The 21,400-nt window shown below is 45.9% G+C and overlaps 1 protein-coding gene across 1 annotated transcript in view; it reads left to right on the forward strand.

Annotated features, from left to right (window-relative positions):
* The window catches only part of stx (ubiquitin-like domain-containing protein stuxnet), a 32,358-nt gene extending 15,340 nt beyond the window's left edge, over positions 1-17,018 (forward strand). The window contains exons 2-5 of the mRNA XM_037432444.2: positions 8,837-8,924; positions 10,475-10,531; positions 12,351-12,521; positions 16,050-17,018. Of these exons, the coding sequence (XP_037288341.2) occupies positions 8,837-8,924; positions 10,475-10,531; positions 12,351-12,521; positions 16,050-16,583 (850 nt within the window). The 3' untranslated portion in view covers positions 16,584-17,018. The remainder of the gene's footprint in view (positions 1-8,836; positions 8,925-10,474; positions 10,532-12,350; positions 12,522-16,049) is intronic.
* The last annotated feature ends 4,382 nt before the right edge of the window (positions 17,019-21,400 follow it).

The raw sequence follows: 21,400 nt of genomic DNA on the forward strand, positions 1-21,400 counted from the left end.
GTTGTTTCCCTTTCATAATGCTTTTTAAATGAATGAATAAATAAAAAATGTCATATCTAGCAAACCTTTTATGTAGACTCGGTGAGATTGCTTTAGGAATTGATTACGTTCACTATACGTGGGTAGATTATAATTTGCAAGCTTGTGACCTACACTGAGTGCATACGCAGTCTTAGTATATATATATATTTTTTTCACGCGGGTACGGAGCATTCCGGAGCGAAATTACGTAAGGCGGGTGCGTCTGTTGACAGTCGATCATAATTTGCTACCGAAAAAGAAGCGACGTGGGCAGAGGGTTGCAGGTGTCTCGGAGGCCGTTTGACGTCACCGTGGTCGCGTCCCCCTAATTGGCAAGGCCGCGGCGGTTGCGTCACGCGCGCACAGGTGTGTTACGTCATGAAACCGACGTCTTGTTTACAGTGGCCCCTCCGGCGAACCTGACGGTGACGGAATAAAGGCCGGTTGCTTATAGACTTACCCCCGTATTCACAAACGCTCCTCGACTCGACTTCCACCCTTCACTCGACAGGAGTTGAGCACTGCGCCACCGCTCGGCTGAAAATGACGCTGCGCTGCTGAAGAATCGCAGCAGATTATTGCTGATATGCAGTGACTTGCCGTGCCTAGAGACGGCGCTCCCAGAAAGCCGATGGAAGCGCCATCTGTAAGAACGGCAAGTCACTGCATATCAGGAATAACCTGCTGCTATTCTCGAGCAGCGCAGCGTCATTTTCAGCCGAGTGGTGGCGCACTGCTCAACTCCGTCGAGTGAAGGGTGGAAGTCGAGTCGAGGAGCGTTTGTGAATACGGGGGTAAGACTGCAAAAAAAAAAAAAAAATCGTGATTTGCTTGAAGGTTGCGCGCGCATGCGCTGTGTGACGTGTACAATTCCACTTGCAGTTACTGCAACTTGCGCTGTGACGTCATAGAGGATGCCGTTTTCTGTAGCGGTCGGTAGAATGGAAAGACCCGCGCTTCAACTCGATCGGTGGTACAATGATTGGCAGTGCTGACTTGCAAATGTCGCGGGTGCGACCCCGGCGGCGTCGGTTGCATTGAGATGGAGGCGAAATAGGCACATCGGTCGGCGTATCGGCACATCGAAAGGCACATAGGAGGCGAAAAAACATATCGGTAGGCAAGATTTGTGGAGCTCACTCGTGAAATATATTTTGCGTTTATAGGACACACTCGGATGCAGACTCGTCGAACGTTCCCTGAGCCGCGGACTCACTCGGACTCACGTTCACGGAAAAATTTCTTCAACCGGACTCATTCGGACTCAAACCGAAAAATTATTCATGCGGACTTACTCAGACTCACAGCTCGATTCGAGTTTGAGTGAGTACGAGTGAATTGACTAATGAGTCCATAAGTCAAGATTAATCTTTGTAGAACATGGAATCAGTGCTCTTTAACACCAATAGCTCACGTAATCGGTGTTTTTCTTGGCGCCTTTTGATACAGTACCCTCGAATGCGAGTTACGAGTAGTTGCGAACCAGCTTGCACTTTTTTTTATTGAGAGACATGACAACACAGGATGTCTTTATCAAGAAGCTCCCGAAAGAATTGGTGGAGGGGGAGTACAAGGCACTGGATTCACCCCTCTAATTAATAAACATTGAACTGTTGTATGAACGATACTGTATTGGAATTTTCGTCAGTCGACGTGAGTATAAACAAGAGTTCAGGTAACGCTTACGCCGAAGATGAGTAAACTGGACCGTAAGTCGGTAAACACGAGTGAAACTCGCTCGGACTCACTTACCGAAAAATTTCTTGAGTCGTATAGTCGCACTCGCTAAAATTTTCTTCAACCGGACTTACTCGACTCAAACTCGCTAAAATATTCCTTACCAAGACTCACTCATGAATTCATGGCCCGATTTGAGTCTGAGTGAGTGTGTTCGCCGACCTATGAAGAGGCATGCTCCCCTCCAAAAGTCGCGTGGTTGACCTCAGCCTGGTTGCTCGCACTCTGATGCAGGCGACATGGTGAAGGTAATTATCGAGTTATTTTCTGTTAGTAGCATCATCATTTTAACTACGGTGGAGTATTTCCGTCTCTACGTCGAGTTTGTGCACGAAAACGATAGAAGCCTTACTGTCATAAGATTTTTATTCTCCGCGTCCTGTGTTTCCTATATTTTAGAAAGAAATAAAAAAAAGACTAATTTCTCGATGCCACGCCATGGAATTTTCTGTTTCTCTCGTTGTCGGCGAAGGCCGCGTTCCCTACATATTTCGACCGCTCTTGACATTTGGACCTGTCCGCGGGGTCGGACGGTGAGTCACCGCCGTGGGCATACACGTGAACGACTTTCGCAAGTGCTTGGCTCGGCTCGACTGACAGTGTTTTCGTTTTGGGCCTTTTTTTTGTGTATGTGCGGGCGTCATGCGTCAGTGCCTATGGAACGCCAGATATTTCCCACGAAAAAAAAAAATGATACTCTAAATAATGTCACACAAACACATACACACGGAACTTTCTCCCTTGACTGTGTATTGGGACCTTTAGCCCGCCCCACTTTACATAGGTGTGCTATGAAACTTGGGTTTGCGTATTTGGACAGCATCGGTCAGCTAGACAAGCTGTAGCTTGACACTGCAGAAAAACTGTTAACGCACGCCCTCATTCAATGGTCAAAAAGGTGGCGTTTTTCCTTTCTTTTCTTTTATTCTATTAATGCTCACGAGTCCGGTTCTCTTACAACAACTCAAGGCTGTCCACAAGGCTCCCACGATGCGGCGGTGAAGCTGGGCCTCCCCGTCCCAACGTGGGAGCGGCCCGCCATCCTACCCCTATAAAACGGGGGTGGAATCCTTCAGGACCCCAATAAAAGTTTTTCATCCATCCATCCGTATCATCTATATTTACAATTAGTCATTTTTTTCTTCTCTCTCTCTCTTTCTATTCGTACTTTTAATCTTCAATCCCCTTCCCCACGCAGAGTATAGCAAGTCAGCGAATTTTATATGCCGGCTAAATTTTCTGCATTTCTATAAAGAGTTCTCTCTCTCTCTCGCTACTGTTATGAAAGCGCGACGCCAACACGGGACTCCCAGGCGCAACAGTACGCTCATGCGGTTTAGTGCTTTAACATTTGAAAGAGTTTTGCAGAACGGCTTTCATTGGAAAGTTCCTGCTTGCGCGCTTCTTTAAAAATGATTTTACCTCTCTCTCTCTCATGCCCTCTTAGTTTGCCGTGGTGGAACAGTGGGTGCCCGGCTGCTGACCAGAATGGTCGCGGGTTCGACACCGGCTGTACGTGGCGGTCGCATTTCGACGGAGGCGTGATGGTAGAGGCCCGCGTACTGTACGATATCGGTGCACGTCAAAGAGCGCTGCAGCCCTTATTATCATGAATTCCAACCAACTAGCCCAAATAGCCGTTTTCTTCAACACCAGATAGTCGAAATTTCAGTACACCTCCACTATGGCGTCTATGTCTTATCGTGATTTTAAGACGTAATAATAATAATAATAATAATAATAATAATAATAATAATAATAATAATAATAATAATACTAATCTGATGTCTTCTTTCCAACGCCTATTTGCCAGTCCCTGTGCAGGGTAGCGCACCGGTTACTGGTACCAGGCTAACTTCCCCACCTTTTCCTTTTCATCTAGCCCCGCTGCGGTGGTCTAGTGGCTAAGGTACTCGGCTGCTGACCCGCTGGTCGCGGGATCGAATACCGGCTGCGGCGGCTGCATTTCCGATGGAGGCGGAAATGTTGTAGGCCCGTGTGCCCAGATTTGGGTGCACGTTAAAGAACCCCAGGTGGTCGAAATTTTTGGAGCCGTCTACTACGGCGCCTTTCATAATCATATGGTGGTATTGTGACGTTAAACCCCCCATATCAATCCTTTTCATCTATTCCTCTCTCTCGCTCATGGCGTATTCGGGCATCGTAATGACGTCAGAATTAATAATCTAGCTTTGCCAATCTAGCTTTACCAAATATTGAAGCGCTTGCGTACGTGTTGCGTACTTGCGAGGTATCGCATTCTTGTCGCGGTACGTACGCTGTTGAAGGTCATTGCGATGGGACGCAAGCACGCAGGAACAAACGCGCGAGTTTTAAACGCGAGACTCCAGGTTCATGCGCAATCGTCTCGTTCGCTTGAACATTTACGGGCGAGTTTACTTTTCTTTCCTCGTTCCTTTTTTTTTTTTTGGAAGCCACCGTGACATTTGTCACGCTTTTGTGCTTTTTACTGCGATAGCAATTATATGGACAGTCTCCGCTCGTTTTTGCCGTCGCCACCACCGTCGTTCACGTGTGTGTATATATATATATATATATATATACATATATATATATATATATATATATGTATGTATAATCTATCTATCCACAGGCGGGGGGGGGGGGAGCTTATGGTTGCCGCGCTATCACGGCAACGGTCAGCGCGTGCCATGTGCCCCCGCAGCAGGCGGGAGCTTCTACGGGCTGCTATCTCGATCGATGAACACGAAAAAACGGTGCCAAAAGTGTACCTGTAGCGGTCGTGTTCTCTTACACCAGCGTTTTGTAGATTTACGTGAGATGGGATCTTAATGACTTGACTGCCAGCCTTACTTCGTATATCAACGTCGTCACTACACACGGGCCTTGTTGCGGTCATATGCTGTGGCGGCGCCGCAAAAAACTTGGTTACTTATCAGGCGAATGTTTACTACAATTAATACTGCTCCTAAAAATGATAGCCTTGCTTCGTAAAACATTCGAATATATTGCCATCGCATTCATTGCTTTGTCTTTTTGGCGAAAATACGAAAAAAAGCATCAAAGCATCACCGAAAGTCAAGTCTGCTTGACTTTCGGTGGACAATATCTGATAACCTGACCAGTCTTCGTGTGCGACTCAGTCAATCAATCGGCTAATCAGTTAGTTAATGGGACATATGTACGTGCAGTCAAAGGGAAAATACGACACAAATCGTGAACTCGTGTTAGTAAATGCACACCATAAAAATTCTCCCGAATAGCGCGACCCCTTTCATAATCGCTTCGCTCCACTGTCGAACCACTTCTCTGCGTAATTTGCTTATGGAACGCTATAGAAGCTGCGGCACTTACGGGACGGGACTCACGTGAGTACTGACATTCACCGTCGGTTTTTTTTTTTTTTGTCAAACTGTGAATGTTTATATAGTTGGTGTTCGTAAAGCACGTGGGTCGATTGTCACGTGCGCGCCTACTGTCACGTTCGCTACGTTGACAGACGTGCGATGAGTCCCATTAGGGGGGTGGAGGAGGTCTACTGTGCGTGGTATACAGTGGAACTTCGTTTATGCGCTTTCAAGAAAAAAAATATATATGTGGGAAGAAACGTACTATCCGGGAAAGTGTAGAATCCAAATGCACTACACATCGCGCAGTTCCACTCAATAGCGATCGTTGTAACCGGGGGATCGTACGAAAAGGGAAGGAGGCAATGCTCCCTCGACGCAGTTGTGTTGTGCTTTGACGGTGCAAGTGGGGGGGGGGGGGGGGGGACTCCCCTGTGTGCCTTCCCCAACCCCCCTTCTGGCACCACGCCTGGATAGCATTCTTTGATAGTACATGTGAACTTCAGTTTGTATTTTGTATGTAGGAAAATTCAGTTACTCTTAGTTGCAGGCCACCGTAGCCACGTTACGCAGTACGTATTTCCGGCATCACGATTAATTCTATACCTCTAACGTTGGCGTATTTCAGTTTACAACACCATTTCTGCGCGCACGGGTGCCCTCACCTGCCCCAGCAACGCTGCCAATGTTTGAATCTGTTGCCTGTTTTTGTGATCGGCCCGCTTCATCGCGCGACGTGAAGCTGCTGCTGTTTTGTAGGCCCCCGGTGGCGCGTGGGCGGACACCGGCGCGTTCTTGTGCGGGGGGGGGGGGGGGGGGCGGCTGCTGCCGAATGACGTCAATGCGCCCCCCACCCCATGGCCGCCCACTCGTAGTCGGCATCGATTCCTTCCTGCCCGACCCCTTCGCCGCTTTCTCTCGACCGGGGTAAGGTCCTCATTTCTCGGCCAAACTGTAAGAGGGTTGAGGGGGATGGGAGGGTCGGGAGTACCTGCTTATACCACAAGTGCTCGCGGTGCGGTGTCTCTTGGACGGGCGGCCATTTTGGAGTCGCGCGTGTTCTTTTTCTCCAGGTTTGTGGGGATTTGAAATTTAAGAGGCGCGCGTGAAAGAGAGAGAGAGAGTCTGTCTCTGTCCTGCTGTGCGCTAATGAAATTTTCAGTCAGTTTCCTTGTAGCGCTCGTAAACAATTAACAAAGAAATGAAGGCACACATAGTCAGACATTTATTTATTTCTGTTTACGTGTGCTACAAGGAAACTTACTGAAGATGAGCTATCAACTAGCCCGACGCATCTCAAAAAAGGAAAAAAAAAACAACTATTATGTTACGCTTCCTGTAATGTGAGAATGCGACAGCCTCCTGCACACTCTGCAAAACGAATGCCGGACTCTCTTTGAAACGAGCTGCTGCCGAAAATGGACGCAGAAGTTTTGTTTTCAGTGGTAACTTAATGTTTACAATTGTGTGCGACTGCATCAACCAGTGCAGGTGGAAACTCAGAAGCGGCAAAGATTTGTTTGCTTATGTGCGTGTTAATTATGGCATAAACATTCAGTACACGTGGCTACACGTGCTGTTCCGCCGCCCCGACTCGATTCCTGAGCCCCCCGCGTACCTCCTCTTCCCCGAATGACGTCAAGCGACGCAGTCGATCGCCAGTGCTTCTTTAACTTGTCGGCACTGCGGCCACCTGACCTTACCACGCGCCGCTGAGTTCGGCGACAAATCCGCCTTCGTTTCCATCCCACTCTTCTTTTTTTTATCTTCTCTGCTGTGGCGGTTGCGTGCAGTGCCGACGAGTGGTAGAAAAGAAAGAGCGCGCGCCTATTTGCGCCTGCATCGCGCCAGCAGCCCTGACCCGTCTGCCCTCTTCGGCCGCGGCGCGCCGCTGCGACCATTGACGTCACCGTTGACGTCACGCCGGGGCGGATCGATGGCCAAGGTTCGTGCCCGGGTTCCTCGTGCCAGTTCGCTCTACCCGGCAGCCGCTGGCGATCGCGTTTCCCTCTCCCCCTGCGAGCTGCGTCCTCGTGCATTGCATTTCTAGGTGTTACCCTCCCTTCTTTACTTCTCACGTATAGTTCACCTGAGCGGCCGTGATGTGGGTGTTAGGAAACTTTTATTGCTCTTTTTTTCCCTTCCCCGCGGACGTCTATCAAGATATGTCAGAGGGCGCTCGAGCACTCCACTTGACGTCTTTGTGGGGAGTGGGTAGGAGGGGAAGTTTGGGGCGCCGTCTATCTAACCCCGGCTCACTTTTGGGCGCAGGAACTGCTTGATGATCAAGGGAGTGGTGGGCGTTGAAGGGAAGGCGGGGGTGCGAGGAATGAACTCTGGTTGGCGGAAACAAGCGCGTCCTGGCTAAAGCAAACACTGGCATCTACCACCGCCCCAGACAGGACGCGGGCCATCCGCGAGCTTCCGCAAAAATGCACATGTGGGAGGATGAGTGCAAGGACCTCTACTTTTAGAGTTAAAGCTGGACCCTATAGTTAGCGTCACTGCATCCCTCCCCGTCCCCAGCGATCTGTAGGTGCCATTTGACCACCGAATGTATGTAACTTGCAGTCTCTTTCAAACTCTAACCCCGGCAATAAAGAACACTTCATATATTGTAAACGTGAAAGCAAACTTTCATTTTACAAGAATGTGTCGATAATCTACAGCAATTCATTTTGACCCCCAAAAGAATCCAGGGACAAACAAACAATATTGTGCCTGTGTCACTGCTTACTTTTTCAATTAAATTAAATTCATTGTTTGTTTCATTTTTCTTGCCATAAACCCCAAAAGAAATGGAGGAGGCCCAAACTAAATGTGCAACATCGTTCACTTGACGGAGATTCGGGCCCCCCTTACAAGGCATACAGCAGGGCAGTGGATGGATACGATATATGTTCTTTTGCTCAGTAAACTGTTAACACACACACAAAAAAAATTGCAGACTGCTCAATTTTCTTCTGTATTGTGTTATGACTAGGTGGACATCTATTGTGTCATCTAGTGGGTTCATCTGGGCATATTGGCAATTGTGTGCTGCTAGCCATGATGGGGTACAACAGCCAGCAAGTTGGCACATTGTAGCCACTGTACATCGCTGCTTTACATTAAGCAGTTTCCGGCATTTTAATTTAAACCATAATTACTCTGTTGCGGTAAAGTGGCTGCCACACTTTGCTACCGAATGTCCCAGCTGTGGCAACTATATTCCAAAACACTAGCATGGTGGCTATAAGAGAGAGGGCAGTGCTTAAATACTGTTGTACTGATATTTTTTGTCCACATTCAACTGCAAATGATAGTATTGGCCTGTACAGTGCGAGATCACTAGTTTTAACTGTGTTCATAGATTGCCAGAATGCTCATGTACTGGCATCAGGTATTCGTCTAGACTTCCGGACAATACATCGCCTCATCTCTGTGTTGCGATGTGACATTCGGCACACTAATTAATAAAAGGTAATGGTAGCATTTATTCTTACAGTGGTGCTGCAATCAAGGCTGACAGGTGAATTCTGATGAATGCTTGAAAGTGTGGTATGCAACCGCTTTTGCATCTGGCATTTCTGTTACTACGACAGATGGACTTATTTGTTTATATACTGCCGTACTCTGATTATTTTCAAATTATTCTCTCCAAATGTGAAACAGTTGCATTTCGAACTTGGGAGTATTTTTTCCGCTGATTGTCGCCACTTCAGCGAGGTTATTTAATGTTTTGTTTTTTTGTCTCGTCTGCTATGCAGGCAACTAAAAGAGGGCACCCTGGACTCCAATAATGTGCGCGATGGAGAACGCCTTACACTGCTGCCTAGCGTGGAAACTGGTCTACAGGTGAGTTAATTGCAACCAGGCACTAATGTGCTGTGCGCTGCATTAGATGTCCATTGCTGTATCATCGTACTCTTTCTTTCACGTCATTTTGTAAATTTGTTACAGCTGTACATTTCTCGTCAGGTCTGTCATTGTGCTCAAGTTGTAGTTTCGTGCCAGAGATGCTTGCTGTATCTGAAAACTCTTCAGTATTGTTAACTTCTGTTTAATACGAAAAATAATGAAAAAGCCAAGTGCATTGAATTCCACATGTAAAGCTAATTGTGTTAGTCTCAAATATACATTAGCACTACTTATTTGCTGATTACTTATCTACATAAGTGCACGAATATCATCATGGAGTTCAAAGACTAGTGAGTATGGTCATTGATGGAGTTTAAAGACTAGTGACTATGGTCATTGCTGTAGTTAACTTGACTAATCTGCTGCAGCAATCCACTGGTTATGGTGCTTAGCTGTTGACTTAAGTGTCGCCGATTCAATCCCAGCCTAAGTGGTCACATTTTCATGGAGATGAAATGGTGGATGCCCGTGTTCTGTGTGACTTCAAGGCACATCATAGAAACACAGGTGGTCAAAGCTATCTTGGACCCCTTTACCACGGTATCTCTCAGTCCGAGTCGCTTTGGGGAAACAAACCCCAGAAACCGAACCAACCCAACTGTTATCTAGTCTTTCTGGCACTTAAGTGCAGAACAAATATTTATTGATAAAGACTTGTTTATAATTCATAGTATTGGCAGTGTTCAGTTTAATGCCATCGCTACAACTTGGTATATTGATGCAGCATCTGCCTAACCAGGAGATGCAACACCTTAAAGGAGTACTGACACAAAAATTTTGTATTTCATTTTTCCTGTTGGGGTAAGCAGTTAATGGCTGCCTAATCATCATATATAATGTGTGGAGCGACCACCAAAAGCAGAACTACAGTGGTTAACTTGCAAACCTGAGTATCTCATTGTATAAGCACACAGAATAGCGGCACACATAGTGCATGCAGCATCATGCGCACATTACGTCGACAAATGCGTAGCACATCTGAGGAGCATGGTAGCCAACAGAAACTCGCGATAGGTGGTTGTTTACAATAAAAGCAAATTGATGTTTATTTTATGAGGTGCTCAGTTGTGCGCCACACACTGTAAAGCGTATGTTAAATTTCTGCAGCAAGGTTCAAGCTGAAATAGGGATGTTGACATAAATCTTAAGGTAAATATGCTTTAGGCTATATTACCACTGACATTCTGTTGAGTGGGCGTGTGCTGATGTGTATAAAGTACACTCTTCTTTTTTGCAAGTTATCTCACTTTTGCAACTTTGTATCAGTGCTCGTTTAAGCTCCCTAATAAAGAGCTACATTGATTCACTATCTTGTTTAGGAAATAGTAACAGCAAATGCTTTCACATCTGTTTGATCGTTTAATCCAGCGACCTATGCACAGAACATTGTCTGCAAGTAAAGAATATTTTCAGTGTTCTTTAGTAATGCTGTAACACTGTCTTCTAAATGCCCTTATTTCGGCACTGATCATCTCTCTTTTCGACAGGCCATTAAGCCCGAACAGAGTGTCATGCAAGCACTGGAATCATTGACCGATGCTCAGGTGAGTTGTGTTCAGTTATGTGCATTCTTCACATATAATTGCCTCATTGCTTGGAAACAGTTTTCAGTGCGTTGAATTGCTTGACTATTCATTTGCAACTGAGTATTGGTAGTGTGGTGCGCTTTTGCGTGTGGCACTTTTAGGGTCTTGAATTTTAAGCAAGATCGTGGGAAATTTTTAGGGGGTGTGAGCAGCCACCGACTCGCTGTGTTGAAACTCCGCATACAGAGTAAGTTCAGTGTCGCGCTTCATTTTAATGCAGAAAGCTTCTGTGAGTAACTGGGCTTTCAGGTGTTTCCAGGCCACTGCAGGAAGGAATGTTCTCCCAGCTTTCATTTGAGCAAAAATAGCTAGTGATCTAAAATTCAGCACAGACTGTATCGCATGCTATATAAACTAGGCAAACTACACACTGTAGCATGATTTCTTTAAAAGTGTGGGAGTTTGTGGGAACCTCATTAGGATAGAAAGCAGAGTGGGTTGATAGGCATCGACCTGTTGGTGTCTGTCGCAAAACGTGCAAGGGAAAGAGCTCGAGACATCCTTATCACACTGTAAGAGCGGACAGCCAACATTTAGCTAATTCAGGCAGTGTTGGTATTGTGAGAGTATACACCGTAAGCACTTCATGTACTTATGGGTATGTGAAGTGCTTACCTTTGGGTACATGAAGTACTTCATGGCGCTTCTAAACGTAAGACTCCGAAGTCCAACAAAGCAGTCCCATTCGCCCTTCATTACTGTCTTTATGGTTTCTATATATGGTCTCAATTTGCTACTTTTGATGATGTACTGTTGAGTTTTTTGTCAAGTAACTACCGTGAGAACGAAGTGGGAATACTTAATTTTTAATCTGCAACCATATCGCAGCATGTGTGCACAGTTTAGACGAGTTGCATAAATACCAGCAATGCTGTAAATAGAGAAAAACTACTCTAGCAACTCCGGGCTAAGCCGCCATTGTGGATGAAAACAAATGAAGAAGAATGTGCAAGCACATGCGCGTACAAGTGAAAAGAAGTGAGACAGACGTTTCATTTTGATGTGAACATTTTGAGGGATTCAGGTGGTATGCATTTCAAACAGCACTCAATGGGATTGCTCATGCACAATTGTAGGTGTTGGCTGCTACCTGTATGCACGTACAGATGGCACTGCAATGGATTCTTTTTGCAACTTGCTGATTCACAAATTTAAATACAACAATTTAGGGCTAAAGTACAGTTAGTGTCACATCGGCATCATTTTTCCTCCAACACTTACTTCAGAGTCGACATTGCCTTTAGTTTGCCAGGCTTGTGGTGTCTTGACATTGCTATTTACCATGAGCAAGAGCTCGTGCCTTTCATTATCTATAAAAAAAGACGGTCATATTTTTCTTCGTGAGTATTGCACCAAGCTGCAACAGTGATGGCGCAGCAGACGAGGGTGTAGGTCAACAACGATATAAAGGAGGTGACAGCGTTTTGGTTCAGATAATGAGCACTTTTATTTGAGCTGCACTCTGGTGGTTTTATATGTCCTGCTACATTATTAATCTGTATGTAACGGACTGAATCACATTGTCATCTTCCATAGTACAGCTTTCTCATCTGTACATCATCATGAGCCGCGTGACCTTATTGTCGTCTGAACTCCAGCGCACTTAGAGAGCAGCAATATGTCTGCCCCTGATACAGACACTAGTACTGGGAATTTGTTTGAAAGTCCTAATAGCATGGTTTATGGTGGCCGAAAAACCAGTCGGAAAATGTTTATTCAAGTGAAAATCGCATTTGTTATCAGTTGTGCATTAGCTCTCCTTATTTGCCTTGTGCAGGTGGAGAACTTCCTGTGTGGCCGTGCGCCGCTGCATCTGACCATGCGACTGGGCGACCACGTCATGTTTGTTCAGCTGCAGCTGTGCCCGCCAGTTGAGACACCGCCGGCCACGCCCACTTCGCCCAACTGTCCCGCCCCCCCTGCCGCCGTGGCACCTCCTCCCGAGGCGGTGCGTGCTGCTTCCCTGTTTTTTTTAACCGTGAGAGATGGTGGTCAGTGAACTCCACTGAAGAATATTTATGTGCCGAGTTACTGTTTCATCATAGCATTCTCTGCTCGCACAGTGAACTGTAGGATTTCTGATAGTAGTGACATGGCATCTTTGTTCTACATGTATTAAGTCTTGTTCTGTACAAGTTGCAACTACACAGTGCGCAGGTGTGTATATTTTTTTTTTCTTCTCAAGAAGTGCACAAGTTCGTGCTGCTTCAGCACTATTATGCTCTTCATGCTTACTGCAGTGCGAACTGGGTATGGTAACAGTATTGAAGGGAAGCAATTCAAAGAAGCAAGTTCTCAATTAAAAAAATGACGTTGACCCACAAGCTATTTGGAAACATTGTCTAGTTGAAAACTCATGAAGAGATACTGTAGTTCTGGTAGCTGCTCGACAAGGTAATCTTAGCTGGAAAGGCACCAGTCTGTACGCAGCAGGCGACAAACTGTCTGCGACTGAGCTGTTGCTTATCCCATCAGACATGTCGAGGATACATGCATTCAGCATCTACTTAGCACATTAAGTAGGGCCACCAGGAGCAGTTTCGTGCCTGCTATAACAAACCTTTGTCTCTGACAATTGCTAGCAAGCCTCATTTGACGCTACGCTGTTTGCTTCAACCAGTGAGAGAAGCAGTCAAGGGATTGAGAGCAACAGTGGACACTGACAGCAGGGCAAGGAGAGCTAGAGTCTTGCAGCCATCTTACGGAAGCCAATCTCGTTTTGAAGAACTTCTAACATATACAGACTTTCTACAAGAACTTGCTGAACTTTCGCCTGTATACAACGGTGGAATCCCTTTACAGGAGTTACTGATATAACAGGCAGTCGGGTGTAATAGACACCGGTGTGCCTACATCGAAGTAGGGGTTTGTCAGAACGTGAGAACGTGGTACCCTGCTTATTAGAGATGCCTTATATTGGGAACGAGAGCTGGTTCCCAGTGCATCTTTCTTATAAAGAGATATAACTGGCTGACAGTAAGACAATGGTCTTTCTCTCATATTAGCTAACGAGGTCAGAAGCCAATGACTGCCTTTTCTTCCCTATATGCTATTATCAGTACCCAGTGTGGAGTTGAGGGTCAGAAAAATGATTGTTACCGTGAAAAGGTTGTTGATTGGCATGATCTGAAGGCAGCGGTTCATGCGTAGCTGCAAGTGGTTGCTGGACGAAAAGGGCAGTAAAAGGGGAAGTAGTATAGTCGAACCCCGCTGCTATGAACGCCGCTTCAACGAAAAATTCTCGATTCTCCGTCAGCAGTCCATTAGAGTGAATTCATAGATATTCTCGCCATAACGAGCACTTTTTCTTCTGCCATCCCGCTTCAATGAAATTTGAGGGTGCAATTCCGGGCTCAGATATTTAATGCTGTGCAGTAAACACAATCCTTAACATTTTGATGCATTTTCAGAACATGAAAATATATCGACATAGTTGGCACCACCGGAAACCACCACTTTTTACCAAGCATGGGTGCCACCATTGCTTGATAGCGATGGCAATGAGACTGCCCTGCTTTTGCCACTGGCTTGCTTTTGAGCTGCAGGCAGTCTGAAGCTGAAGCTTAGTTTCCCAGTTCATGGTTTTCGTCACGCAGCTGCTGGGTGCAATCACGAAACGATGCCGATGCTTGTCGTTCTGTTTGCATTTGGCCAGTGCGGTAACTAATTGGAGTGGCTGTTTGGTCACATTATCAGCAAAATCAGCCAGCCGCGAGTGATCGATGATAAGAATAACATAAATCAAGGCAAAAGTCACCGCTGCACGAACCCCGCCTCCATCTCAGTGTTGTCGGATACACTTTGATGGCGGACAGCTGCTGGTGTTAACATGTTAATGCAACTGTTAGGTTCATTCATGAAAGCCATTGTGGCCATTGTTTCAGCGTGCTTTCCACCATGGTGTCGTAGCTCAAGGGTGAGAATCGCATTGTGACGCTCCTGGGAAAGAATAGGAAACGTCCAACACTTTCGGAGTTTTGGGAACAGTTAGTTTGTTTGGCTAGCTCGGATCAGCTATAATTTTTTTTATTTCACTACAACGAAATTTTCGCTTCAACGAAATTTTTCCCGCACCCCGTCAGTTTCGTTGTAGCGGGGTTCGACTGTAGTGACGGTGAGGTGGTGTTAGTGCTAAGATAACCAAACGCACATGGGTTGATCTAAGCTTCGCAATACCATTACTATAGCTCATGCGCTCTAGCCATTATGCCACAGGTGCATGCCTCATAAGGTGGGACAGAACACCTGTACGAATGTCTTGTCGGCAAGTGTTAAGATGCTTGGTGCATTTCCTACAGTGCTGATGGGCTGATGTTTTTCTCATCCCATGCATGCTCTGTTTAAGTGTGAGGCATCCACCAGGGTTGGTAGTGCTGCAGATCACTCATGGCTTGCTCATGGTTTCTAGTGTTCCTCAACATCGCCAGTATCTCATCCCCCTGATGTAATCCTGGTGCACTTCTGTTGAATTGATCTCTAGACAGTGCCATTTCATTCATCATTCATTCATTTAGAAATACTGCCAATCTCAAACAAGATCAAGGCAGGAAAGGGGGGTGGTTACAGCAGAATACATAACAAATTACACTAAGTTGTACAACAATGCACTAAAATACATAAATGCAGACATAAGTTAACTACAAGCTGTACAATATAAACATCATTCCTCTAAAACATAGGAGTAACAAAAAAGAAAACTGTACGTAAAGATAGTTATGTTCCTAATAATTGAAGTAATAACTTAACTCAACCCATTCAGTGTTGGTAAAGCTACCTCGATGGCCCTAGTAAAGCTCTCTTGTGAATGAGTGTTAGAAATTGATGGGTCTAGTTCAATCCAGTCTCTTAAGGCTCTTGGGAAGTAAGAGTATTTAAAGCACTTAGAATGGTGTGTATATTCAGTTAGTGTCATGGAGTGTGTGTTGCGTGTCGGTCTACATGAGGTTACTGAAATATATGTAGTGGTGTCAATGTTTACCTGGTTGTGATGCATGAATTTTAGTCTAGTTAGTTTGGATCTATTTTCAAGGCTAAGAAGGCCTGCATTTTTCAGTAATTCAGTCGGCGAGCCTGAAGTTTTATATTTCTTAAATACAAATCTGATGGCTTTTCTTCGGATCCGTTCGAGTTCATCAATGTATGTTTAGTGTATGGGAACCATGCAATGCTAGCATACTCAAGAACTGATCGGATAAAAGCTTTCTATGCTAAAGGCTTGATGTCGGGTGGCGCAATACGGAGGTGTCTTCTGAGGAAGAAGAGCTTTTTAAAGGCGGTTGATGTAATGATTGTTAACGTGGGAGTACAATCTAAGATTCTAAGTACAATCTAAGATAACGTGGGAGTACAATCTAAGTAATAAACCGAGGTATTTGTGTTCTTGACTCGACCTAACCGAATGTTATTTGCGGTATACGCGCCTGGCGGCTGCTTCGGACTAGTCGTAACCCGGTGCTTCTGTACTTTGTATGAACAGGCACCCAGTAGCGGAGCAGTCATTGATCAACTGCGCCACTTGGGTCAGGGCGTCTACTCTGGCAGTTTCTCGGGCACCCTGGGACCTGAACTGCAGGATGGCGAGGGTCGACCTCGTCGCCACGTTGCCACCATCCTGCACATTCTCCGGGACCTTCTTGGTGCCAGCCAGGGCTGGCGCGGTCCTCTCACTCCAACGAGTGCGTCGGCACGGTCACCCACGGCTCCTTCCGCACCTGCCAGTGATAACGGGGGCACGCTAGGAGGTGTGGCCGCCGGCGCCCAACACCCTTCGTCCTCTTCAGCTTCGGGCAGTGAAGTGATGGGTGGGGACGCAACTCCGCCGACGTCGCCGTGTCTCCGCGACGCGACAAGTCTGCACCAGGAAGAGCACCGGGTGCTGCGGGGAAAGCTGGACCAAATCAGGGCGACACTCCGCGAGAGGCGAAGGGCCAGGCGGAGGGCATCGCCGTATCCAACGACGTCCACCGCCTCGACACCGGCGGCATCGTCAGACGAACCAGTCCTGGTGTGAGGATGTGTCCTTCCTGCAGTGAGGATTTCAGGAAACTTCTTTGCCGCAGGGGCCCGGCCTGACGAGCTCTTCCCTGCCCCTCTCCTCAAACGGTGGATTGTGATGATGTGGGCATTTTGGAGCGAGTGATATAGATGCGGTGACGATGAGGGGAGCGCTGCTTGCCGTTCCAGAGATGTCCCGTCAGCAGGAATAGAGCCCCATTCACTGTTCATCGTTGTAATGCACGATTGCTTGCAGCTGTTACGATTCATTGTGGCGTGCCCGCCTGGAAAATGTGTCGTTGCCTCAAGGACATGTCAAATGCGCTTGAGTTTATGATCAGGCTTCCTGCTGCACATTGGCATGTTCATCTTGCATTGCGGCATTTTGGGTGGAATTTCTTTAAAAACCACTCGAGCTAAAGTCTTAAGCAGTCCACCAGCAATGGTAGAGGCAATCGGGCAGGGCTGCTACCATGTTTTGATGACAAGGGCAAGCAAGAAATGCAGTTCGGGGAGCGGGTGGTAGAATACAGCCAGCGATGCTCTGTACACTGTCGCTTGCGCGGTCTGTTGTGCTGCTGAAGCGGGCCAACATTTAAGCACTTTCTTCCTGAAGGTCACTGGTTGTCTAAAAAAATATGTGTTGAATCATTCAAGTTGGTTGATCAGTACGTTTGGCGGAGAATGTGCACTATATGGTGACTACAGATTGAACAATAGGTGGCTTGCAGGAAAACATGCTTGCACTGACCCTTTCTGAGCTTGTAGGAAACTGCAACCTTTTTGTTCAGTCCAAGTATTTTAAGCTTGGTGCAGATGTTGATCACTGCAACCACTTCTCCTAATCTGCAGGGCACTCCCACTAGTTTTATGAGCGGGATGTGCTCTTAGAGTATTGTTTTGTTACCTGCTGGCTTTGATGGCTTGAATATAGAAAAAAATATACAAAGCAAACACGGAAACTTGTTGGTTTTATTCTATCTTTAGCAGATGTAAGTTTTAGCTGTTCGGTTACATGCACAGTATTAGGTACAGCTCTAATGGACTAGTGCCACTTAGAGAATGTTTTAGCAGGCTATTCGTGAACTGCCTCGTGAGGGCACTTATTGGGCAGTGCCTTGGAATACTGCAAGCGGCCTCCTGTTTTGGTTGCACAACAGACGGCATGTTCGATATGCAAGCACGTTGAACCAAAGTTTGCAGGGCTGTGGTGTCGCACGAACAAACTACACTGCTCCAAGGGATCAGGCGACTCTGTCGATATCTGCTTGCAAGCGTCACGGCCCTTCGAGAGCTCTATTTTTGTCTCAGTATTAGAATCTTGTCTCCCTTTACACACATTTATTTTTGTTTTCTTGAAATGTACACTTGAGTATAACGTTACGGCTTGATTGTTCTTTTTTTTTTGCCTTCACTTCTTACAAGAACTGCACCGTACCTATCCACAAGTCCAGTCAGAATGTGTCCAGCTGTGGTTAGCGTTGATGGAAGACGAGATTCTCTAAGGAATCTTGTAGAGTATTAGTATGCATGGTACTTTACCAAGTTCACTATCACTTTAAATGTGAACTCCGTCATAGCTTGGCACTTGTGCCGTCGCTAGTGGGCTGTGGGTTTTGGGACGCGCCCTTCACATGGCTGTGTATGTTCATGCAAGCGGTGTCATTACGAAGTGCAGGGGAAGTGACGGCACACATTTAATATTTGCCTGTTGGCATGGGCAGTGAAGCAAAGTCATGGCCAACTACAAAGACTACCACCAGGGCTTTCAACGTGCCTAAATTTTAAAATTTCATTTCTCCTTATTTTGTATTGGGCTTGCACCTTACACAGCACCATTTGAAGAAAGTTGGCCAATGTCCTGGGCAGTATTTTGCTAACAATTCAAGCAATACCTCTGTATTAGATTTGAGCATATGCACTGACATCCACATAAAGAGTAGTGAGTTTTAGATTTAGTTTGTGATATTCAATAATTTTTTTTATCCTCGTGCACTGCATATCGAGGTTTTTCTTGGCAATTTATAGTAAGCTTGTGCAGTTAACAAGAATATTTGAGCAAACTTGGTCGTTTCTATGCTTTTGTCTGCAAATTTCAGTTTATGTTGAATGCCACAGTTTGTGATGTTTCCACCGAGATGTTCACATACAGTATTTAAGTAACAAGTAAAAATGTGCAATCATTGCAGAACTTCTTTTACTGCAGGATATTTCCTGCTCTCCGAGTCATGCTGAATGATTATGAGTGCGAGGTACCAAGCGTTATTTCCAGCAGTGTTGCATGCAAACCATGCCAGCACTTCGGATATGATGTGTACAACGATGCCAGTTATGACGGGGTTCAAATAAAGCATAGTATTTTATCTTTTTCGCCACATATTTGACTACACTGCTTTCTTGAGTATTATAAACTTGATAAAAAATGCTGTATTTTGCGCACTCATATCCCATTTCTGGCCACTGTTGGTAGCTTTCCACGACTGTGCGTGTGTACATTTTTTGTCGGGAAAGGCCATGAATGCATTCATTTGTCATCTTTGCTACCTCAGTATTTTGGTTTTAGGAGCTTAGCCACGGTGCCACGCACATGGCCGCCATGTTGGCAATGAAGGAGCCTGGATCTAGATTATGCAATAATGCGCTTGTCGCATGCCGCATTGTGTTGTACTTGGAACAGCCCTAACAACTCTGCATCCACTAGTCGAAATCGCCGAGTAATCATTACGACTGAAGAGAGAGAAAAGCAAAGGCAGGGAGATTAAGCAGATTGCACCTGGCTTGCTACCCTACTGGAGAAGTGAGAAAGGGAAGAGGAAGAGACTGAAAATAACACTTGCGTCCATAGCAGCGAGTAACACTCGTGCTGTATTTAAGTAAGAAGGGGGCATACTAACACCACGAGGTTATTACATAAACGCAGCTTGTGCGCGATTTGCGAAAATTCAATGCTGGTGCATACAGTTTTTGATATAAGTGGTTACTTATATGGCAATATTGGTGATTTGCCTTGCTATATTTAAAGTTTTAGCCTGTCGGTACATGCATTACGTTGCTGCTGCCATTTTTCAAGGGGGGTGGGGGAGATGAGAGAAATGGCAAGAAAGTTAATCAGGTGCATGCTTGGTTTGCTACCCTGCACTGGGGGAAGGAGACAAGAATAAAGTGAGATTTCTGTTTCAGTATTTTTTTTCGGGGGGTTAACTCGCCTTGCTGCCCTTTGAGGAGATGGCCACGCATACCTGCTGGCCCACCCTAATGACACACTTTAGCCGCCAAATAACACACACAGAGTAAAGAAACACACAAGGACAAGCGACACTTCCAACTAAGTTCGCTTGTTATTTCATGGCTAAAGTAAGTCATTAAGCAAGTACCAACTAGGCCAACAAACAGTGTTGCCTTGCCCTAGTTTTTCAAAGACAATTTCTGAATTTTTGTGAAGTGTTCAGCTTGCTCCGTAAATGGCCTTTGCGAGCGATGTGTGAAAGCCACAATGTGTAGTCAAGTGGCTGGCCTTTTTTTCCTCATGCGGCAGCTTGTGCGTGGCACCTGAGCGCATGTTAGGATGCTGATAACACACTGGACTGTTGCCGCACAGTTGGCAATATCAACAACGATCACATGCAAAAAGAAAACCTTGCCACAGTGGCCCACGAATGTACAGCCTGTGTTATTCTTGCTTGTCAACCAGTATTGTGTTTTGTGTTCTCTCGTTTTTGACCCCTGATTGAAAACTGCCGGCACATGAGCGTCACTTCCACAGATTTCCTGTCATATTTTGGGAGTTATTCAATAGCAAATAAATGAACGTACGCCTGGTCAACAACATGAGTTGTTTGGTGTCACTTGGTTTCATCGAGAGATGACATTCCGTCGCCCTTCCAGCTAGTCACACATGTGACGTTGGAGACGCACATTAAAGAAGTTACTATGCTTGTTGCAGTTGCAACGACACAGCCCAAGATCGCACTGAAGCACGCTTTTCTATCAGAAGTGCATGTCGGGAAACACTTGTTGACCAATGCTTACAAGATCACTTGCTTAGACAATTGCAGGTACTGGCCTCCTCCTTCTTTTTTCCTGCAGGGTGGACAATGGAGGGTTTGTGTCATCGCCCCTAGCCGTTGGGTGCCTGCAGTCTTGCATTCCTTTGTGCTCTCGCCGCATCTTGTTCGCGCACACGTACTTGTGGAGTGTAAAGGTCTCTTGCATTTCTAAACAGTATCACACGAGCGCTGGATATGGTAGTGTAATGAAATCTGCCGACGATGCACAAGCGCACTAAGCACACAGCTGTACGCACTGTCTGCTATTGTTTACTTTATCTTAACATAAACAGCGCCCTACAATGGAGCACATTGTAGAAATGGTCAAGAGTAATGCGCATGCAAGCATTGTGCTGTAAAGTGCAAGTGGCCTCGGCTGTGCAAAATAGATTCATTTTTCGTAGCGTTAACCAACCTTTACTTAAAATTTTCCTAACTTTTAAATGCTTCTCGTGGATGATTGCCATTGCACGGCGCGGTAACAGTGTACCACATGGCGCTCGGTTCAATGGAATGTGCACTCGTGCATTTGCAGATCTCGTTACCTTTAAAGAGTGCTGAGCACATCACCCCATCTCACAATGAGTGCTCGCGTGATATTGATAAAAAAACTGCAAGACTGTACAATAGTATTAAGAACCACGGAACTAAATTTGATTGTGTGCACACGTAGCCTTAACCAGGAGTTCTGAGAGTGCCAAATCGGAGCAAGTGCTCGTCGAGTTATCGTGTGTCAGCAATACCACAAACTGATCATGCGAGTTCCGAAGCAAATATCTCGCCAAGG

Source organism: Rhipicephalus microplus, chromosome 10 (assembly GCF_043290135.1).
Source record: "Rhipicephalus microplus isolate Deutch F79 chromosome 10, USDA_Rmic, whole genome shotgun sequence".
NCBI lineage: Eukaryota > Metazoa > Arthropoda > Arachnida > Ixodida > Ixodidae > Rhipicephalus > Rhipicephalus microplus.